The 21,891-nt window shown below is 36.9% G+C and overlaps 2 protein-coding genes across 2 annotated transcripts in view; one reads left to right on the forward strand and one right to left on the reverse strand.

Moving 5' to 3' along the window:
* LOC113237547 (CAD protein) overlaps positions 1-14,428 on the forward strand; it is an 18,825-nt gene extending 4,397 nt beyond the window's left edge. Inside the window, exons 2-11 of the mRNA XM_026474091.1 lie at positions 4,169-4,290; positions 5,514-5,655; positions 6,085-6,358; positions 6,631-6,947; positions 7,060-10,201; positions 10,287-10,391; positions 10,478-10,726; positions 10,818-12,584; positions 12,665-13,048; positions 14,174-14,428. Coding sequence (XP_026329876.1) covers positions 4,173-4,290; positions 5,514-5,655; positions 6,085-6,358; positions 6,631-6,947; positions 7,060-10,201; positions 10,287-10,391; positions 10,478-10,726; positions 10,818-12,584; positions 12,665-13,048; positions 14,174-14,380 — 6,705 coding nt within the window. The 5' untranslated portion in view covers positions 4,169-4,172 and the 3' untranslated portion in view covers positions 14,381-14,428. The remainder of the gene's footprint in view (positions 1-4,168; positions 4,291-5,513; positions 5,656-6,084; positions 6,359-6,630; positions 6,948-7,059; positions 10,202-10,286; positions 10,392-10,477; positions 10,727-10,817; positions 12,585-12,664; positions 13,049-14,173) is intronic.
* Positions 14,429-14,506: 78 nt separating this feature from the next.
* The window catches only part of LOC113237548, a 12,716-nt gene continuing 5,331 nt past the window's right edge, over positions 14,507-21,891 (reverse strand). Inside the window, exons 2-4 of the mRNA XM_026474093.1 lie at positions 17,400-17,689; positions 15,428-17,274; positions 14,507-15,331 (exon numbers count right to left, since the gene is read on the reverse strand). Of these exons, the coding sequence (XP_026329878.1) occupies positions 14,855-15,331; positions 15,428-17,274; positions 17,400-17,689 (2,614 nt within the window). The 3' untranslated portion in view covers positions 14,507-14,854. The remainder of the gene's footprint in view (positions 15,332-15,427; positions 17,275-17,399; positions 17,690-21,891) is intronic.

Consider the following 21,891-nt stretch of genomic DNA (forward strand, 5'->3'; position numbering starts at 1 on the left):
ATTTTCAGTACAAATCGGCAATTTCATACTTTAACCCCTATTATATAAGCGGGGGTGGAAACAGTGCGCCACACTGTTATCCAGCCAAAGAAGTCAGAATAATTATAATTTAGTATATTACATAGAAGTTACACAGAAGTTTCATGTGTTCTAATTATGTTTTCGGGGTCTAAAAATTAGTTTTTTTTATTTTCAAAACCGTTTTGCGGTATGATTAGTGAAGACGCAGCCGACAAAGAATACTTATGAGAAGCAAATAACGAATTTATTTACTAATATGTTATAAAAGGTACTTTATAATAGACTGGACTAATACGAACTTCTAAATATTATTATAGTAGGAGTAGAGTTACTTGTGAAAGAATTCGTCCAGGGAAGTAGTGCCTCTATACCTATTTTTGCCGCCAAACTATAAAGTCAGCATAACTGCGTTCCGATTTTGAAGGAAACTTGTCAGCTTTATGTCTCAAGATGACGGACGCAGTGGCAGTCTGAGAGACTCTGAGAGATCATTGCGATTTAAAACACTAAGTAGCACTGTAACTGTTATAGGTAACAGTGTCGCAAATCTTCAAGCGCACGACTTGTTCATCCCATCACTTGACATATTAAAAACAAATCGATTATTGTTCTTCTTTGCCGATAATAATACCTACAAGGAAATTATTCTCGGCAATAATATAATATAATTATTACTATAATCTAAAATCTAAATCTCCCAACTATTCACGTATCAATTTGTTATGATAATGTTATATCTTTATGAATTGAAATTCGTTGAAAATAAAAATAATGACAATTTAGAAAAAAAGAATTAAAATTACTTGATATGACACTAATAATGGTTTTGCTAAAAGCGGAGCGGAATAACTATAATTTCTAGTGTTAGTAAAAATGTGTTCTAGACTTAGAGGATCGAAATTTCCAGTTTCTAGATGTAGAAGGAAAATAAAATCTCCCTCTACGGTTCTAGATGTATTTTCAGTTTTTTTCGCCGTAAAGTGTCATTCGTTCATTTTTATTCAGCTTTGGCTACAAGACCCTCAGCTTTATATACAAATATATTTTATAACTAAACATGGACATCTATTCCACACAACCAATATTACATAAAGAATCGACTAAGGAAAGGAAAAGATGTGGCAGGTTTTTATAGTTACCTACAGTATGGATTTTTAATTTATACCTATCTATGTTACGTTTTGAGTTTCTTAATTATTTGTTATCTATGCTCAATTAATAAACAAAAGTTTATTCAGCTTTATACAATTTGAGTCGATTGAAGCAATAAAAATGCTTGAGTCATACAATTACATTAGCGTACAAGGTCAAGACCACGTCAAGCTTGGCTTTTAAGGTTCAAATTCTACTCTGTCTTTTGCGATAATAACGGTCCAAAACTAGTGTCTAGCTTGAAGTATTTTTGACTGCGCCGTCTAGCTGGATCCCAAATTCGGTTATTCGTCTATTGTTATAAGTGTTAGGGTAAAATTAGAAATTATGCACAATACACTCCCGGACACGTAAGCCTTGCACTTTATGAATGTATACTACCCCAAATGGCTTTGGCTGTTTCCGCGTAACACTGAAAGTGTTAAATTAATCACTTTGGAAAAAATATATAGTAAAACTGATGATACACACCGATTACCATATGGTGTAAAAACACAATTCCTGACAATTTTCACGATAGAAAGAAAGCACAAACTTACCTCGAAATTTTACAAGAAAAGCGCTGTATTTAATGTCAAAGTCAAAGTCAAAGATGATTTATTCCATAGGTAAAATAAATTTACACTTGAAAACGTCACATTTAAGGTACTGCTCGTTCACTACGCTGACCTCCCTGAGAAGAACGAGCAAGAAACTCTAGGGATTGCTCTTTTCAAATAAACTTAAATGCTATGGAATACAATTTGAATCAAATTTCTGTGGATTCTGGAGCCATGTCGTCTTTCCATACATCTTTATCTAACACGTAGTCTTCAATTTTGTAATATGATTTTTCGATCAAAATATTTTTAATGTAGTTTTTAAACTTAGGAAATGATAAACTTAATATATGCTCCGGAATCTTATTGTAAAAACGTATACAGTTCCCCATAAAAGAGTTGTTTACCTTGGTTAAACGAAATCGTGGTACCATGAGTTTGGACTTAGCTCTAAGGTTAATATTATGGATATCTTCTTTCTTATTGTAATTATGTATATTTTTACGGGCATATAAAATATTTGAGTAAATGTACTGTGATAGGTATAATATAATAGGTACTTTATATATACCAACGATTTTTTTATGGCAACTGAACTAAATAAAACACGTATACTGTACGAGATATACATTTTTCAAATGGTTTTAATTTCGTTTGTAAAACAAATTAATTCTGAAATAAAGCCAGTGTCCCTGCAATGCAACCTAAGCAAAATAAACCGTATTAGTAAGGGAAAAAATTGAATTCGCACTGAGTTAGTATCGAATCTTAAGTATTAAATGCCTTAAGCTTAAACAACGTTTGTTTGATCAGAAATTATTACGCAATTTTGAAATTGGTATAATAAACGTCATTTCTATGTGTCCTAGTTGAAAATTTCAATTTGCAAAACTGGTGAAAACTTTTGTAGCGCGTTTGAGTCGCTGCTGAAGTCACCATGTGTAACCTTAGCTGAGCCTTAAAGCTCTTATATTTACGTCTAGGTTGATTTATCTAGAAGTATAGACAGCGGCATGTCAAGCTTTGCATTGACGGATTTTATTCCGTTACTCTGGAGGCGATGTTCGAACCTAAGTGTTAACTATTTATTAAAATGGTACACAATTTTTTTACCGTATTATCTGTTTTATTAATTAATCTTTAACTTAACGATTACTTAAACATTACAAATAGACAAAATGTTATAAATATTCATCAACATTTATGTGTGATAACCAGTAATCGGTCTTGGTAGAGTATTTTTACCGAAACTTCGAGGAACAGAGACAGAAAGTGGAGACTACTTTAAAACGTTTAAAATTCCCCCAATTTTTTCGGGATTATAATAATAATAATAACGCACACACTCAACATAGCCCCGCACTAGGGAAACCCTGTGTCGCGGGTGCCATGGACACACACATAGACAACCACAAATTACACCCAAACTCACGAGAGAAATAAATGTAGGCCATACAAATATTTCTCCCGGCCCGGGAATCGAACCCGGGGACCTCTGCGTGGCAGTCCGGTATGGTAACCGTTCGGCCACGGAGGCAGTTAAAAGTAGTTAAAGTAAAAGATTATGGAAATCACATAAGTACATTAATAATTAACGTTATTTGGAATAGGTAGGTACACTATGTTTGTTTAAACTTTGCAACGCGTTGTTGCAACCACCAGTTTTTCGGAATATTTAGATAAAATCCTACAAAAAAATATATTTTTCTTCAAGTATTCATTTTGCAAAAGACTACCTCTCGCCAAACTACAAACAATTACTTAACACACGTAATTAGAATTATTAAGATAAGTTTTCTAAATTTCAACTTTTAGGTACAGGTTTTAGCTTTCTGAATTGATTTTCAAGTCATTGATTATGACTTGAAAATCAAGAAAAGAAGGTCATCATCTTCAGCATGTTTGACACATTTTTACCAGTCCTCCTTAAAATAAAAAAGAGTGCGACATTTAAACATTAGCAGGTAATAATATCGGAATATGTTAAGTATATATACGTAAACTTCAAAGAAAATTAGTGAGGTTACACATAGAGTAGATAATACTGCACTCTGAAATACCGGAATGATAGATAATCACAACGTTTTCATCCCGTAATTTTAGAAATCACGAATCATTTATACGACTTTGAATACATTTGTAACAAGTAATTGTTTTGAAGAATCTTGATACGGTTTTTAGGGTTCCGAAATGCATCGAGTAAATAACCTTACTTTAGTTGTTAGCCAGAGGCCATTGTTGAATTTTCTTTGTTCTTCTTTCTAATTATGACATAAAAGTTGAGTCAGAAAAAGCTTATACTTAGAACTACACAAAGAGTGTATGCGATAGTTTTAGGATCCCGTAATATGTATTTCTTTTTGTCGGAATTTTCCTAAATATTCCGAAAAATTATTATGCAGAACATTGGAACAAAATAAATGTTGCTTTTAATAGACGTTATGTTTTCTTTTTAGTAAAATGACAGCAGAGGAGTTGAACTGCGAAGTAGGTCCGCCGTGCTGTCTGGTGCTGGCCGACGGAACTGTATTCCAAGGTCGCAGCTTCGGTGCTCCTGTTGGAGTCGATGGAGAAGTCGGTACGTGACACCTAATCTATTCTCCTTATCATAATTAACGTAATTAACATTTTTAGCGAAATTAAGTTATCAAGATACCTGAAATTAGCAAATGGAAATCTACAACCCCCTCTAATAGGGGTTTTTTTAATATCTTATTTAGTTTCGGTTCAATTGGCATTTTTCGAAGAAAATAGTCCTAAATATTATTATTTTTTTTTATTTATTAAGGCTTTGGCAAAGCCGTCAGCCTAAACATGAAGTTTAATTATGTCTCTGTAAATATGGCCGCCACAAAGAGGATAGGCAATTTGAGGCGGCGTGCTTGGATTGACTCGGGATTCCTTAAAACGGGCCGATACGGGTATTTTAGTTCGAGATTCGTATAATTTCGCGTTTTAATCTTCGATTAAGGCACAATAGCACTATCCTATTCCACTTTAAACTAGATTTCACAAAATAATTGAAAGTCAAAATAAAAACGACACTTTTCCCTCCAAAAGGTCCAGAGCGAATCGCCCTAAATATTACCTTAGTTGTAAACTTTCAAAAGTTGCCATTTTGTCGTCAACCTGCAAACGCTTCTCTATTGACTATAAACTCGTGCAAAATCCGTTATTTTGTTTATTATTTTGTCATCCGATGCGACTTTTTAATAAATGAACACGAGGGACCTCACTCGTGTTCATTTATTAAAAAGTTGATCGTCAAAAATTTCGGAGAAGATTGGTTTAATTGGTTGAATAGTATACTCATATTATCGGGCGGTCCGGACGTACAATCAAATCTGACTGAAGAAGAAGAAATTACAGATAATGAACACACATTGATGGTTGTCGACGTCTAAAGGAAAACTAAAATTGGATTCAAATTATATTTTTTACTATTATAATAACAAAACTAGCCATGTTAACATAATCTTGTTGCAAAACTAGATACGTTAATTCTGAACAATTACAAAACGATTTATTTTAAGATTACTGTTGCTAAACTCTATGTTTAATTTTTAAATGGAAATTTAGGAAAAAGTTTAATACTGTGATTTTGTTTCTTCAACTTTTTTATCTCTTTTTTATCACAATTTTCAGATAATTAAAAAAGTACCATTTCAAAATCCGTTTTCGGAACAATAATTTTTTTTTTTTAGTTTATAGCTTTTTTTTCCACGCACTTAACGCAGTTTGTTAGTGGACTTCTCATTTGATATTTATTTTTAATGTTTCGGTTGCGTAATTTTTTTTCAGTATTTCAAACGGGTATGGTGGGGTATCCAGAGTCCCTCACTGACCCATCCTACCACGCTCAGTTGTTGGTTCTCACATATCCACTAGTGGGCAACTACGGCGTGCCGGACGAAAAAGAACAGGATGAGCATAGACTACCCAGGTACGTGTTCTGTGATATTAGTTACAATAATAATAAAGTAACAATGAGATCTGATCTCAAACTGGGAAATTATCTGTACCAGGAGTATCAGCGTAATGCGTAGCGAAAATGACTAATTCAAAAAGGTTTTTCTTAAATTGGTCCAACAGGCAATCAAACCCGGGACCTCATCCAGTATTCATAAGTTAACCGATATCACCAATGGCTAACGAGTACGTCTGCCTCTCGAGCTGGCGCGTTTTGAGACGATTTTAAAGAACTGTTTTTTTAACTGCACTACAACACGAAAAGATTTCAAAAGTCAATACCAATGGCACAATTTCACGGTTCAAAGTAATTTAATTATCGCTTACTGTCCTAGCACAGCAACTGCATAAGTAGATTACTAAATGTACCTTTTAGCAAACTGATACCATGTTTTCCCTACAGATGGTTTGAATCTCACCGCATATGGGCAGCGGGTCTCGTAGTAGGGGAAGTTAGTAGTCGCGCATGTCACTGGCGTGCACGCAGGTCACTAGGCGCTTGGTTAGCAGCACACGGTGTACCCGGCATCTGTAACATTGACACTCGGGCACTGACCTTCCGTCTACGTGAAGGTGTTACTTTGGGTAGGATAATTCAGGGTGTACCACCGTTGGGACCAATGAGATCAATTTCGGATCCTAACAAGAGGAACCTGGTCGCTGAAGTTTCTGTAAAGGTTAGTCTTTTTTCCCGCAAACAATGATATTTAAACCTACTTGCGTTCCTTTCAATGGTACTTAGCTTATCTGCAGTATCGTGTTATTTTACTGTTACTAAATACTTATTTTACTGTTGTTAAATACACCAATTATAATCGATCGTATTATTGCACTGACATTGTCTAAAACCTAACCATACGTGAAGGCATATTATATCTGCTGATTTACATCACATTAATGTAAAGAGACGAATTTCATGTTATTAACAAGAATTTTTAAACAATTTCAGGAAATAAAAGTTTTTAATCCCAATGGGGATGTAACAATAATGGCTGTGGACTGCGGTCTTAAGTACAATCAAATTCGATGCTTAGTGAAGAGGAACGCCAAAGTGATATTGGTGCCGTGGGATCACAAATTGGATCCGAAACAGTTCGATGGTCTCTTCATCAGCAACGGTCCTGGTGACCCTGAAGTTTGCAAAAAAGTTGTTGAAAATTTAAAAGCAATTGTCAATGAAAAAACAATAATAAAACCAGTATTCGGCATTTGTCTTGGACATCAATTGTTATCAACAGCTATCGGGTGCAAAACATACAAAACAAGGTAAATTTCACAGGCAAATTTTTGAGCGTATCATTGTAACACTCCGAAGTAACAGTAGATATAGACTTATGTAGTTACTTGTGTATTGATTTACTGTGATTTTAATTTTCAGTTACGGTAACCGTGGCCTTAACCTACCCTGTACACACAATGGTACAGGACGATGCTTCATGACATCACAGAACCACGGATTTGCGGTAGATACCAACAGTTTGCCACAAGATTGGAAGATACTATTTACCAATGAGAATGATAGGACAAACGAAGGAATCATTCACAAATCTTTGCCATATTTCAGCGTCCAGTTTCATCCAGAACATACTGCTGGTCCCACTGATCTAGAATGTCTTTTCGATATATTCATTAATTCAGTGAAGTCTTACAAAAACAAAGAAGACTACGTAGTTGACCAAAAAATCACTGAACTGTTGACCTTTACGCCAAAATTGCCAGAAAGGCCAAAAAAAGTGTTGATTCTTGGCTCTGGGGGCCTTTCTATTGGCCAGGCGGGAGAATTCGATTACTCGGGTTCTCAGGGTGTAAAAGCTCTGCAAGAGGAGAAAATTCAAACTGTTCTTATAAATCCTAATATTGCCACAGTGCAGACATCAAAAGGTTTAGCCGACAAAGTCTATTTCTTACCCATAACCCCGGAATATGTGGAACAAGTTATTAAAGCTGAAAGACCTACAGGTGTTTTACTCACTTTTGGTGGACAAACTGCCTTAAATTGCGGCGTGGAACTGGAAAAGTCAAAAGTGTTTCAAAAATATAATGTGAATGTCTTAGGAACACCTATTCAGTCTATAGTAGATACAGAAGACAGAAAAATATTTGCTGAAAAAATTAACGCTATTGGGGAAAAAGTAGCTCCTAGTGCAGCGGTGTCTACAGTTGAAGAAGCGCTTACTGCAGCAAAACAAATTGGATATCCGGTGATGGCACGTTCTGCCTTTTCTCTTGGAGGTTTAGGATCAGGCTTCGCAAACAATGAAGAAGAGTTGAAGGCGCTCGCTCACCAAGCTTTGTCACACTCAGAACAACTTATTATTGACAAATCTTTAAAAGGTTGGAAAGAAGTAGAGTATGAAGTTGTTAGAGATGCTTTTGATAACTGTATCACGGTATGTAACATGGAAAACGTGGATCCACTCGGAATTCATACGGGAGAATCAATTGTTGTAGCTCCAAGCCAAACGTTGTCTAATCGAGAATATTACATGCTTCGTAACACAGCTATTAAAGTTATTAGGCACTTTGGAATTGTTGGTGAGTGCAATATACAGTATGCCCTTAATCCCAATTCAGAAGAATTTTATATCATAGAAGTGAATGCAAGATTGTCAAGAAGTTCCGCTTTAGCTAGTAAAGCTACCGGATACCCTCTAGCGTATGTTGCAGCTAAACTAGCTCTTGGTGTCCCATTACCCGAAATCAAGAACTCAGTGACCGGAGTTACTACAGCATGTTTCGAGCCAAGTTTGGATTACTGCGTTGTTAAAATTCCAAGATGGGATTTAGCAAAATTCAACCGAGTAAGCACCAAAATTGGTAGCTCAATGAAAAGCGTAGGTGAAGTTATGTCGATCGGCAGGAGTTTTGAGGAAGCATTCCAAAAGGCTCTGCGAATGGTTGATGAAAATGTTACTGGCTTCGATCCTAACATTGAAAAGGTTAATGAAAATGAGCTCAGAGAACCAACTGATAAACGTATGTTTGTTTTGGCAGCTGCTCTAAAACAAGGCTACTCCATAAACAAACTTTACGAATTAACTAAAATTGACAAATGGTTTCTTGTTAAACTAAAAAACATTATTGATTACTATAAGGTACTTGAGGCTGTGAATCCTGGATTAATTACTTTCGATATAATAAAGAAAGCGAAACAAATTGGATTTTCTGACAAACAAATTGCCAGTGCTATAAAAAGTACTGAACTGGCTGTTCGTAAACAGAGGGAAGAATTTAAAATTACCCCAGTTGTAAAGCAAATTGATACAGTTGCAGCCGAATGGCCCGCTTCGACCAATTACCTGTACCTAACATATAACGGGATTACACATGACATAAACTTCCCGGGTGATTTTACTATGGTATTAGGCTCAGGTGTATATAGAATCGGAAGTTCAGTTGAATTCGATTGGTGTGCAGTAGGATGCTTGAGAGAATTGAGAAATCAAGGCAAAAAAACCATTATGGTAAATTATAATCCTGAAACTGTCAGTACCGATTATGATATGAGCGATAGGTTATACTTTGAAGAAATTTCTTTCGAAGTCGTGATGGACATTTATAATCTTGAAAGTCCTGACGGTGTCATATTATCCATGGGAGGACAACTTCCTAATAATATTGCAATGGATTTGCACAGGCAACAAGCAAGAATATTGGGTACATCTCCCGATATGGTGGATAATGCTGAAAACCGGTTTAAATTTTCCAGAATGTTGGATCGTAAAGGTATTTTGCAACCAAGGTGGAAAGAACTTACAAATCTTGAATATGCTGTTAGCTTCTGCGAAGAAGTAGGATACCCGTGTCTTGTACGACCTTCATATGTTTTGAGCGGAGCTGCCATGAATGTCGCTTACTCAAATCAAGAACTTGAAACATATTTAAAATCAGCAAGTCTAGTGAGTAAAGAACATCCAGTGGTTATATCAAAATTTATTATGGATGCAAAGGAAATTGATGTAGACGTAGTTGCTGCCGATGGAGTCATTCTATGTATGGCTGTGTCGGAGCATGTTGAAAATGCTGGCGTTCACTCTGGTGATGCCACCTTGGTTACACCACCACAAGATATTAACAATGAAACCTTGGATAAAATAAAAGAAATAGCTCGAATCATTGCCGAGACGCTTGACGTTACTGGACCATTCAACATGCAATTAATAGCTAAAGATAATGAGCTGAAGGTAATCGAATGTAACGTCAGAGTATCTCGATCGTTCCCATTTGTATCTAAAACACTTGATCACGATTTTGTAGCAATGGCAACTAAGGTAATTATGGGTATACCTGTTGAACCTATAGATGTTATGACTGGTTGCGGAAAAGTGGGCGTGAAAGTGCCACAGTTCTCGTTCTCCAGATTAGCCGGTGCTGATGTTACATTGGGAGTAGAAATGGCATCTACCGGAGAAGTGGCATGTTTTGGAGAAAATCGATATGAAGCGTATCTGAAATCATTAATGAGTACAGGTTTCAGAATACCGAAGAAGGCGATACTGCTCTCTGTCGGTACTTTTAAGGTAGGTAACTTTGTATCATCATTAACGACTTGTATAATTATTCGAATTCGCATTATAATGTCATAACTTTATTGTTTTATTTCAGCACAAAATGGAATTATTGCCGAGTGTAAGAGTTTTACACAAAATGGGATACAAATTATACGCCAGTATGGGTACAGGAGATTTCTACACAGAACACGGTGTTGAGGTTTATATTTTTTATGGCATTCAGTACAGGAAAATAGGTATTAATTTGAATGGAAAAAGTGCATAATATATTGCATTATTTTGCAGGTTGAAAGTGTCCAATGGACTTTTGATCATATCGGAGATCCAGAAGATGATAGATCAGATGGAGAACTAATGCACTTAGCGGATTTCATGGCTCGTCGCCAGCTTGATCTCGTCATAAACCTACCGATGCGGGGAGGAGCTCGACGAGTCTCTTCTTTCACAACGCATGGTTACCGTACGCGTCGTTTGGCCGTCGACTATGCTGTTCCTTTAGTAACAGATGTTAAATGTGCCAAACTTTTGGTAAAGGTAAGTGTTGTATTATTGAACATAAAGATGTCCCTTATGTAAGGTAGAAGTGTGTGATGTGTAAAAAACTAATAACATTATACCGCAACAGGCTATGCTTCAATGTGGTGGAGTACCTCCCATGAAAACACATACGGACTGCATGACTTCTCGCAACATCATAAAGTTACCTGGATTCATTGACGTGCATGTTCACGTTCGAGAACCCGGAGCAACATACAAAGAAGATTTTGCCTCATGTACTGCTGCCGCACTCGCTGGTGGCATAACGATGATCTGTGCAATGCCGAATACAAATCCTCCGGTGGTAGATCGAACTGCGTACGATTATGTATCAACACTAGCACGAGTAAGCGCTCGATGCGATTATAGTCTATATATGGGAGCATCTTCAACAAATTTTGACACCGTATCTGAAGTAGCAGCTCAAGCTGCAGCATTGAAAATGTATCTTAACGAAACATTCACCACCTTAAAATTAGATGACATGACAGTGTGGCAGAAACATCTTCAAAATTGGCCTAAGAAAATGCCTGTTTGTGCACACGCTGAGCGTGAAAAGACTGGTGCCGTCATTCTGATGGCTTCGTTGTTGGATCGACCTGTTCATATTTGTCACGTCGCAAGAAAGGAAGAAATTTTGATTATCAAAGCCGCGAAAGAACGTGGTCTAAAAGTTACCTGTGAAGTATGTCCTCAACATTTGTTTTTAAGTACGGATGATATTGATAGGATTGGAAAAGGTCGAGCTGAGGTGCGTCCAGTTCTTTGTAGTCCTGAAGATCAAGCTGAGCTTTGGAAAAATATGGATGTCATTGATGTGTTTGCCACAGACCACGCCCCACATTCAGTTGAAGAAAAAGATTCTGAAAGACCACCGCCTGGCTTCCCAGGACTTGAAACAATATTGCCATTGTTGCTGAACGCTGTACATGAAGGACGCCTAACTATGGAAGATCTTATCAACAAATTTCATAGAAATCCTCGTAGAATTTTCAACTTGCCTGAGCAACCTAATACTTATGTAGAAGTGGATATGGATTATGAGTGGACAATTCCGACATCAATGGAATTCACGAAATCAAAATGGACTCCGTTTGCAGGAATGACCATTTGTGGTGCAGTCCACCGTGTGACGCTACGAGGTGAAATAGCTTACGTAGAAGGACAAGTTTTGGTACCTCCTGGATTCGGTCAGAATGTTCGCGATTGGCCAATCCCTAAGAAACAAACATTCCTGACATATCGTATTGAAAAAACTGAAAAAGAATCTAGCCGCCCTAGCTCAGCATTAGATTTGCACTCATCTGGAGAGCTACGGCTCAGTGACTTGGATCTCAGAGAATTGGATCATATTGAGTCGAAACCTGAAGGACAAGCAAAATTGAATGTCCACTTTAATGAAGCAGCTGGAATGAGAAGCATTTCTCCATTACCACAACCAGGTGTAAGACAAAGATGTGACAGCTCATCCTACTATACTCAACCACAAATAACTACTCAGCGTCAGCGTAGCGATTTATTCGGTAAAAGCATTTTAACCGTCGACTCTTTTAATAAAGAAACTTTAAACGACATATTTAACCTCGCGCAATTCATGAAGACAAGTGTAAGCAAAGGTCGTCTTTTAGATGATATAATGAGAGGAAAACTCATGGCTTCGATATTTTATGAAGTTAGTACGCGTACAAGTTGTAGTTTTGCAGCTGCTATGCAGAGACTTGGCGGATCGGTGATCCATACAGATGCTACCAGCTCGTCTGCTAAAAAGGGTGAGACTTTGGAAGACAGCGTTGCTGTATTGGCCACTTATGCTGACGTCGTAGTATTGCGTCATCCAGAACCGGGTGCAGTTGCCGTAAGTATTACTGATCAGTATTGATTAAGCATTATTTGAATATTGACATGTAAATCAAATAACAAAAAGGTTGTTTTTAGCGAGCGTCCCGTCATTGCCGTAAACCAGTATTAAATGCTGGAGATGGTATTGGAGAACACCCTACTCAAGCTTTATTAGATGTGTTTACAATTCGTGAAGAAATCGGTACTGTCAACGGCCTGACCATAACTATGGTTGGAGATCTGAAGAATGGTCGTACAGTGCACTCTTTGGCTCGCCTTCTCACATTATACCAAGTACAATTACAGTATGTAAGCCCACCAGGTCTCGGAATGCCGAAGCACATTATGGAATACGTTGCTAGCAGAGGCATATCCCAAAAAATATTTGATCGATTAGAAGATGTACTCGCCGATACTCACGTTCTCTATATGACAAGAATACAGCGGGAAAGATTTGACAGTCAAGAACAGTATGAACAGGTAAGGAAAATATTTATTTTTGCTAAAATTATGTTTATTATGTCAAATGTTAAAATAAGTGTCAAGGAAAAAGTTCGTGGCGTTTTTCACTAAATATCTAACACATTTTTCTTAAACTGTTATTAAAGTTTATGAAACAAATATGTGCCGTTTTTCCAACTTTTGCCATTATGCTGATAAAACTATTTTGCCATCACTGTAAAACTTCTGGGATTTCTGAGCGAAAAACTGTAACCAAGTGATTTTTGTTGGCTTATTTTGAAGTCAGCTTCAGACCATTAAGAGAGTTCTGCAGAGGTCAAAACAAATGGTAGTGGGAAGGGGCAAGGTCCGCGCTATATGATGAATGAATCAAAACTTCCTAACCAAACTCTATCAATTTTAGCCTAGGCATTAAAGATACGAGTATGCATGGTCTGGCATTGTCTTGATAAAAAACGACGCCTTTCCTATTGGTTAACTCTGACCGCTTTATCTCAGTTGCGCAATTGCATTAGTTGTTGTTAGTAGACAGTGGAATCAATCATCTGACGAGGTTGGAGCCGCTAGTGATGCACGATTCCCTTCCAGTCTCAGCAAAGACAAAACGTGGCGTCAATTCGTTGCCACCGTTTGTGCAACTTCATTCATCTTGGACCGCGATCTTTTTCGCACATTATTGTCGTATGTGATCCACTTTTCATCGCCCATCATCAATCTCTTCAAAACGGCTCAATTTCGTTTCGTTTCAGCTGCGATTCATAGATGTTAATTCGGGCCATTAAATTTTTCACTGTTGTTTCATGAAGTACACAAACATCGAAGTCTCTTTTTGTATCCTTATGAAAATGTTTTAAAGTTGTTTTTTTGTCAAATTTAGTGATATCTTAATATGAAATATGCCAGTCTTCCTGAGTTTTTAGAAAACTGCCACTTAAAAATCGACTTTTGGTAAAAACGCCACGAACTTTTTCTTTGACCTTGTATAAATAAAACATCACATTAAGATTCAATAAAAATAAGTTATTTCAGCAGATATTTTACACATTTCATACATAAGTAAACGCATTCAATCGTGGTAAAGATACGGACCACAGACCACATTGTGATACAATTATTTTTAATTATTATTTTTCTAATTTCCAGTCACGAGGATTGCTGGTAGTGACACCACAACTCATGACGCGAGCCCGACGTCGTATGGTGGTAATGCATCCATTACCTAGGGTTGACGAGATTTCAGCTGACTTCGACTCAGACCCTCGTGCCGCTTATTTTAGACAAGCGGAATACGGAATGTATGTACGAATGGCCTTACTTGCCATGGTTGCTGGCGTCAACCCTCTAGTGTGATAAAAGCTTTCTCTAATGAGTTTTTGGATAAATTATTTGTAAAACATACTGTGAAACACCATCTTATACTAAAATAACGTTTATTTTGTTAACTACGTTTTGGCCATGAGACATACATCAACTGCATTATCCAATGAACTGTTACCATCGAGTATATTGTTACAAACTATATTTACGTAATATAAAAACGTACAGAATTCTTTTTAGCATATTATGTAAACAAACAATACTGAGATATTATATTATAACGCGATATTATATACAACTCTATCTTAAAAATATACGAATATTAAAAATTTATTACTTGTTTATGAAATGCCTGGTATTTTTAAGTGCATATGATTTATTAAAATTTTAATTCCATCTTTAAATTTCGTATTCAAAAAGCGTTACCTAACTTATTTTACCTACAGAGAGATTCGGCAAAATTATTACGTCAATAGATTTATTGCTCAGCCCTTTTAAAATTATTCATTACAACTTCGATTCTTCTGCAATATCATCAAACCGAATTTTGCTTGAACCGTTTAAATTCTCGGTGTGGACATCCACAAACGTAAATTCCGATATACCAGCATTTTCTGTCGGTGACTCACTTACTTGAGCCACTATCTGCTGATATCTTGGGCGAACCTTTATAATCGGTTTCATAGGTGATCTCTCAATTTGACTTTCTCTTGGCGGTAATTTGAATCCACTCTGATTTACCAACTTTCTCTGGCAATCCGCTAATTTGTCCTGAATGACATCCTGGAACTCATTGGCGTTATCTTCATGTCCTGGTTCTTCTTTTAACAAAATACACAGTCGTTGAGCCTGCTCCAAGTAGATGACTGCTTGTTTAATGGCTTCAAACTTTTCACTGGAACGAGCCATAGCAATAAAATGAGAAATGAAAAATTCGAGAACCAGTGGTCGACGTTCCGTTTCCATTTTTTGCGGTAATATCAACTGAAAGATAAAAGAAAATGGTTCCTTTACGTATTTCAAATCAACTTTTAATATCAAACCTCGAGGAAAACCAGTTAGCTAAGATTAAAAACTTACCATTCGATTCATCTCCTGTAATTGTTTTAAAGGCTTTTGTTTCATGTTGTTCATTCTTCTCTGAACAGCCAAGCGCTGCTGCTTCTTTCTTCCCCATAAATATTGCTTGTCCTTGGTTTTATCATGTAAGTTTGTAGCGTCTTCTTCACTGTCTGAACTATCTAGACGATGTACTATCTGTTGTGGTATATTGGGATTGATAATACGCAGTGGGTTCTTGCATGTCAGTATATTATATAACTGTTTACATTTAAAAACCGGATAAAACTCTTTCTTCGTGTACTTTATTTTATCAAGTGCATACAGTAGGTGCATCACTGGTGCTTCTAGAATCTCATGAAGCTGTTTTCGATGCTTTGCCAATTCAGGCTTAGGTATGCTTTTGAAGTCATTGCAAGTATCGATAAAGTAATTGGGGAATTTGGCATGTCCAAAGTGAGCGAAAAATGATTTCAGGTAAATTCTTAGAGCTTCTCCTAGACGGTCTTCTGGCCATCTCAAACAGTTATCTTCGCATTGCCAAAACAGATGATTTTTGAAATGACTTGCGTTAATTCCCATTTTCGCTTTTCTGTTCTCCATGAAAGCTTTGTGCAAAGTCAAAGCGAATAAATAACATCTGACATGGCAATGAGCCAGATAGCTTTCCAAGTATCGTTCAGCCGCTGGAAATGTAATCCTCCATTGCATTGTTTGGTTAGGATTATTTCCGCGTTTTGGTCTAAATCCGATAGGGATCAACAAACACCCAAATCCTATGGCTTTATTAACCATATTCTTCGTAGGCCATTGATACAGCAAATTTGTTCTTGGGTTCTGGGTAATTTTTCTTTCTCTTATAATCCACTGATTGGCGGCATTTGGCCACGCAGCTATTAAAGCAGGAAAAATTTCGCAACCTACTTTATTGCCATTTTTCATAGTATTGCAGTAAATACTAGCTCCTTGTGTCAATGCATTGACAATGGCTTCTTTAGTCATACCCAATCCCTTCCCTATATCCATAAAGTTATTTTGAAAATGTTCCATGAAATGTATAGAGCTCAAGTAATGATAAGTTGTATATAACGAAGACTCGGAGTCATCAGTTTCTTCGTCTTCATCATCACTATCGAATTTGATCGCTTTCATTTGTACAGAGCACCAGCACTGATCAGGAAGAATTCCGGAAGTAGAGGAAGATTTAGATGTCGCATAGAGCTCTACTTTCCTAGGTGTTGTAGATTCTGTTATAGTAGAATAGCCGTAATCGGATTCCGTTTCACTTAGTTTGCTGCTGGTGGTAGAGCGATAACCAGAAGTTTCAGTATCTTCAGCCGTTGTGTTGTCAGTATTCATTTTTATTTTAGTTTTAAGTTCTTTCCAAGTTCCACTTAACCTTCTATTATTTTTTAATATAGATTTCCTTGGTTTCATATCCGAATCAACTGTACTGTCTCTACTTTCTGCCGCCTTTACATTTTCTTTATCAATGTCTTCCAGAAGTGCAGTATTTGCTTTATTAAATGTTTTTATGTTAGAAATATGGCTTTTTGATACTTGTGAGTTTACTTGTCTCATGGGACCGCTACGCCTTCGTCCAGAAAGCTCTACCGCATCGCTATTAAGTTTAATGTTTTTACTTTTGATGTATCCCTTAACATTGCGCGAATTGATTATTTTCGATCCTAACTTCTGCAACAGATCTTCGCCTTTTCCTGTAGTGGGATAGTCATCTGATTCTATAGATTCTTTCCCTGATTCTGAATATAGACTGTCTCCTGAAATTTTTCTTTCACTTGTAGATGTATCAGCATCTTTTGTGACTACGCTTGCCAATACCTCTAGCTTCTGAAGCATAACGTACCCTGTAAAAAAATTGTTAATAAATATACCGTAAGTATAAACTCTTACAAATAGGAGGCTTATACAAATACTCATGTGGGATATTAACTACTCTTTTATTTCCACAACAACACAATACAAATCTTACCAGGTTCCTTGCAATCTTTAACACATAGCTTGTAATAAGGTGCGTCCAGAACAGCGCTGTAATCGGATGTATCGCCCGGTTCACTAGCTTCGACATTATCGTAGATGACGAACAATCTTGGTGCACTCAGAGGTTCGAGTTGATGTTTTTGGGGCTGGTAACTGACGTGTTCGTTAACGCAGTCTTGAAACTTATCCGCAAAGAAAACGTGTTTGTGTCGCCGCACCATCGCTTCGTCCATAAGATGTTCTCTTTCAGATACTGGGTTGTTCTTTAAGTGCTGGGACTCCCTGAAAAAAGGACGAGTTTATTCATTATTATTAGCTACATGCACAGTAATTTGTAAGTATCCCGTGTTTACTGTTAAATTGCGACATACTACAATTTTAACGATATCGGTGAAGCGTTATCTATGCAAATTAATGTTATCAACTGTAAGTACATGAAAAATTTATAAACCATACTTAATACGCGTTTCTAATGATGTTATAAATGTAGCATTATTTTATCGTACTGAGAGTAAATCATTCAAGGTCTGTCTATAATAGTGATGAATGCCAGTTCTTTGACCAGTTCCAGTTCAATAAGCAAAAATTAATATGAAATTAAATTAATACAAAAATATTGCTAGTCGGCACATGATAAACTTTCCATAAATTGGTAACTTCAGCACTTTTGTTATGTATTGCAATATGTACCTACTTCAATTGTGGTATCGGTAATTGTCACTTTATCTGTCGGTAAGATCTTATTTAATGCCACTTATGTATAATACATATATATTACATGTAATGTAATGGCCATTACTTCAACAGGATTTTGTCGTATCTTGATACTTGACAACTGCATTAATGATGATGGTCCTAAAAGATTCACGTTGCCGGACTGGTTTATTAAAATAAAATTCAGTATGATGTCAGCCGAGTAATGTTACTAAAATGACGAAGACTACACCTAACTAGCCAACCGAGTTAACTGAACTACGTGATTTAACTAATAACTACCCAATAATCCCGGTAAGCTAAGTAAACTCTGTCACCCTTCACCCCTTGGCAGGGAAAGACTAGCGACAAGTGGCAGCACTTCACTACGGCCTCGTATTTTCTTAGGTTTGCATGCAACTACGTGAGCTAAGCTGAGCTCGCGAAGTGAAGTAAGCTAACTTAGTTAGCTTCACTTGCGGTGTGGCGTCTCCTTTAGACACTGGTGACGGAATGAAAGCACAATACAATTTCTTTCATCTAAAAAACGATAGGATGTAAAGATGCAGCCAGACCTAACGATCACTACATTAATTTATATTGGCAATAATAATACAACAGATTAAGTAACACCGCACCATATGCAACGCATTATGCCACAACATTTTCACCTCATACACAACAAGGGCCTTAGAATCCTTAAAAAATACTGTGTTTATAAACACTAAATATACTAGTTTAAGAAAAGCTTCAACTAAATAATCGTTTCTTTTTTCCTTTAAGGCTGTAGAGTTTCGCAGAAAACCCATTACGTTGATATGGCCACGTAATGTGTTGGGATGATAGCCATATGACCAAAAAATATCGTGTCTCTAGAAACTGAACAGCCAAAAGACGTCCAGGCAGACCCCAAACCACTTGGATTGGAACCGTCCAAAGAGATATGAATGCGAAGGGTGTAGACGCTCGCGATCTAGGAGGGCTGACTGAAAATAAACAGTAATAAGGCCAGACAAAGAAGAGTTCTAGTTTCGCAGTAATTCAATACAAACTGGTTCTTCAATATTGATAGTAACGTAATAAAAGTATGTAACTCATTTCGAAATTAGTATTTAGCTATTATTTCCCTTCAGTCTGTGAAAAAAAAGTGCCTCTTCGGATCTACGATGAAATGAATTCAATTAATTATAATGAGTATTTTGCTTAAAATTGTAATACAATTGAAAAAATTAAGTCAGTAGGTCAAGATTATTTAATATACCTACAAGACGATGAGCAGCTACTGTGGTGAGTTATATATAACAAATTTAAATTTGTATTACGTTAAATAAAAAAAATGTCGACGATCACGCCAACTTGTTACTTGAAGTACTTGAACACAGATTTTTGAGCCGCGTCTAGTCGCTGGCACCGCCGATGAACTTGACCGGAGTAAATGGATGTGGCAACAAATAATGATTTAATTAAGTATCAGCTTTTTGTTAATTATTTACCTTACGCACATCCTATTATAGAGCTAGATACTAGCGTTAAATTAAGAGCGTTTATTTTTAAGTGATTGTTTTTTTATAAACACTTTTTAAGTTCATTATTTATAGTAGGACCCTACATATGCGCTAAAGTACAAAATGAAGTATAATAAATAATACAATTGATTGAAACAATGTTGTTTTAGTGTTTTTTTAACGCCTGGAAATAATGCCAGACCGCGCCGTCTACGAACTTTAGATCAGCATATATATTTCTATTTGGGCATAGTTTATATTTATTGAGTTATATTATACATTTAAGTATTATTAAAATTTAAAAAGTAATGACTTGTTTAAATGTTTTATTGAATTGATCTTCAATTATTTTTATGTGAAATTATTTCACTAGTTTGTTATAATTATTAATACACAGATCGAACACTTAGAAAAAATTCCTTTGATTCGATCCTAGAGTAATTTCACATAAAAATAATTGAATATCAATTGAATAAAAAAATTTAATACAATGAATAGCGACATCTCTAGCCAGAGCTGGTAGCTATAAAGGTATGTAACTGCATGACCCAATACTTAAGGTTTCTCATAGATGGCGCTACGGCTAAAAAGTCGATGAAAAAACCAAATACAAATAAAAATTCGTAAGATCCGCTGGTTCGTTCCGTGGCTTAGTTGGCGTCTGACACGGTATGCTAGAAGACGTCGATTCAAATCCGGCCGGCTCGAAGGGATTTTTTCTGAGTGTTCGATAATGGTTTGTTTATTTATAAGTCAGTTTGTTTACTTGCTTATAATGAATAAACAATAGTATAAAATAGGATCTTACGAATTTTTCCAAGTGCTTGTTGTAATTCAGTGGAGCAATTTCACAAAAAAATATTATTATTAATTATAATTATAAAAGTGACATCTGTAGTCAGCTGCTGGTAGCTGTAAAAGTGCCTAGCTGAGTGAAGAACTAGACTTCTCACAGATGGCGGTACGGCAAAAAAGTCGTTTAAAAATCAAAACAAAGATCTGCAACAACACGTTTGCTCGAAGACGTTGGTTCGAATCCAGCCGGATCGACGGATTTTTGTATTTATTCATAATTATACAAACTTAATTGAATATCATGGTGGTCAAACATCGTGACATTCTATAAACTTAAAAAGTATCTTCTGTGTCAGAGTACCTGTTGAGATGGCCGACTTTATTGTTGGTAACTGAATCAAATTAAATATATCGACTCATATTATCCACGGTGGCATTTCATTATCATCTTAAGTCTTATTTGATTTTATTTAAAACAAATCCATTTCCTATATCGTAATAGATTTCTTGTTCTAAGAAACAACAGTAAACGTGAGCGTCAGGATGACTGGTCGCCTGTGGTATATTCAAGAATTGCTACCTTTTTGCTACTATTTGCTACCTTTTCTAAATAATTGCTACTTATCATATATTCTGAGAAATTAAAAAAAAATTTGATCAGGCATTCTGACGTCAGGATAGCTGGTCGCGTCTTTGTTCAGCATGAAGGGAGCAGATTTTTCAGGAAGTATGTATTACCAATAATTGCTACCTGTTACCTACCTTCACGAATTAAAGGTATACGCTTCATATCTACATTAGTTTAAAAAATAATATACCCAATTGAAAATTTTACGTAAAAGTGCCTGACTAAACTAAAAAAGCAAAAGTTTTTAGTGCTTTATTGCCATAATATAAAGGGCAGGCGATTAACAATTACTTCGAGGCGAACTAGTCTGGTGAGGTTGCTGATGTATAAAACCGAGAGGGTAGGCCACAGGCGCGCGCCATGCTCGATAGCGAGGAGTCCTGGGAGGCGGTGGCCTCCTTTTGCGCAGAGGTTATGTCGCAAAAGGAGGCCGCGGAGCGGGTGCGCGAGGACGCGACGGACGCGCACCCGCTCCGGCGCAGACGTACGGGGAGAAGGCGAAGGCAGTTCGCTGCTCGCCTGATCCCCTAGTGAGACCAGCGGGCTCTGGACAGGGACTCCGGAGTCTGCATTGCACGGCCTCACTCGTCTGGGGGGCGGGTCGGAGGACAACCGACTCGCCCCTCCGTTGGCGCGGGAGCCCTGGCGTAAGCTAGGGCGGCCGGGCGGCGTCGTGGTGAATGTTCACTGATCCCACGGCGCCGACTCAACCGGCGAGAGGGAAACCCGGGGGGGGTTTTAGTGGGGTAGGCCCTCCAGTCTGGAGGGAGAGTCCCCACATAACCCCTGAGTCTCCCTGGGCTCAGGGGTATCCATAAAGATTTCCCCCCCGTCAAAAAAAAAAAAAAAAAAAAAAAAAAAGG

This window comes from Hyposmocoma kahamanoa, unplaced genomic scaffold, assembly GCF_003589595.1.
Source record: "Hyposmocoma kahamanoa isolate Upper Pololo Valley unplaced genomic scaffold, ASM358959v1 93, whole genome shotgun sequence".
In the NCBI taxonomy this organism is placed as follows: domain Eukaryota; kingdom Metazoa; phylum Arthropoda; class Insecta; order Lepidoptera; family Cosmopterigidae; genus Hyposmocoma; species Hyposmocoma kahamanoa.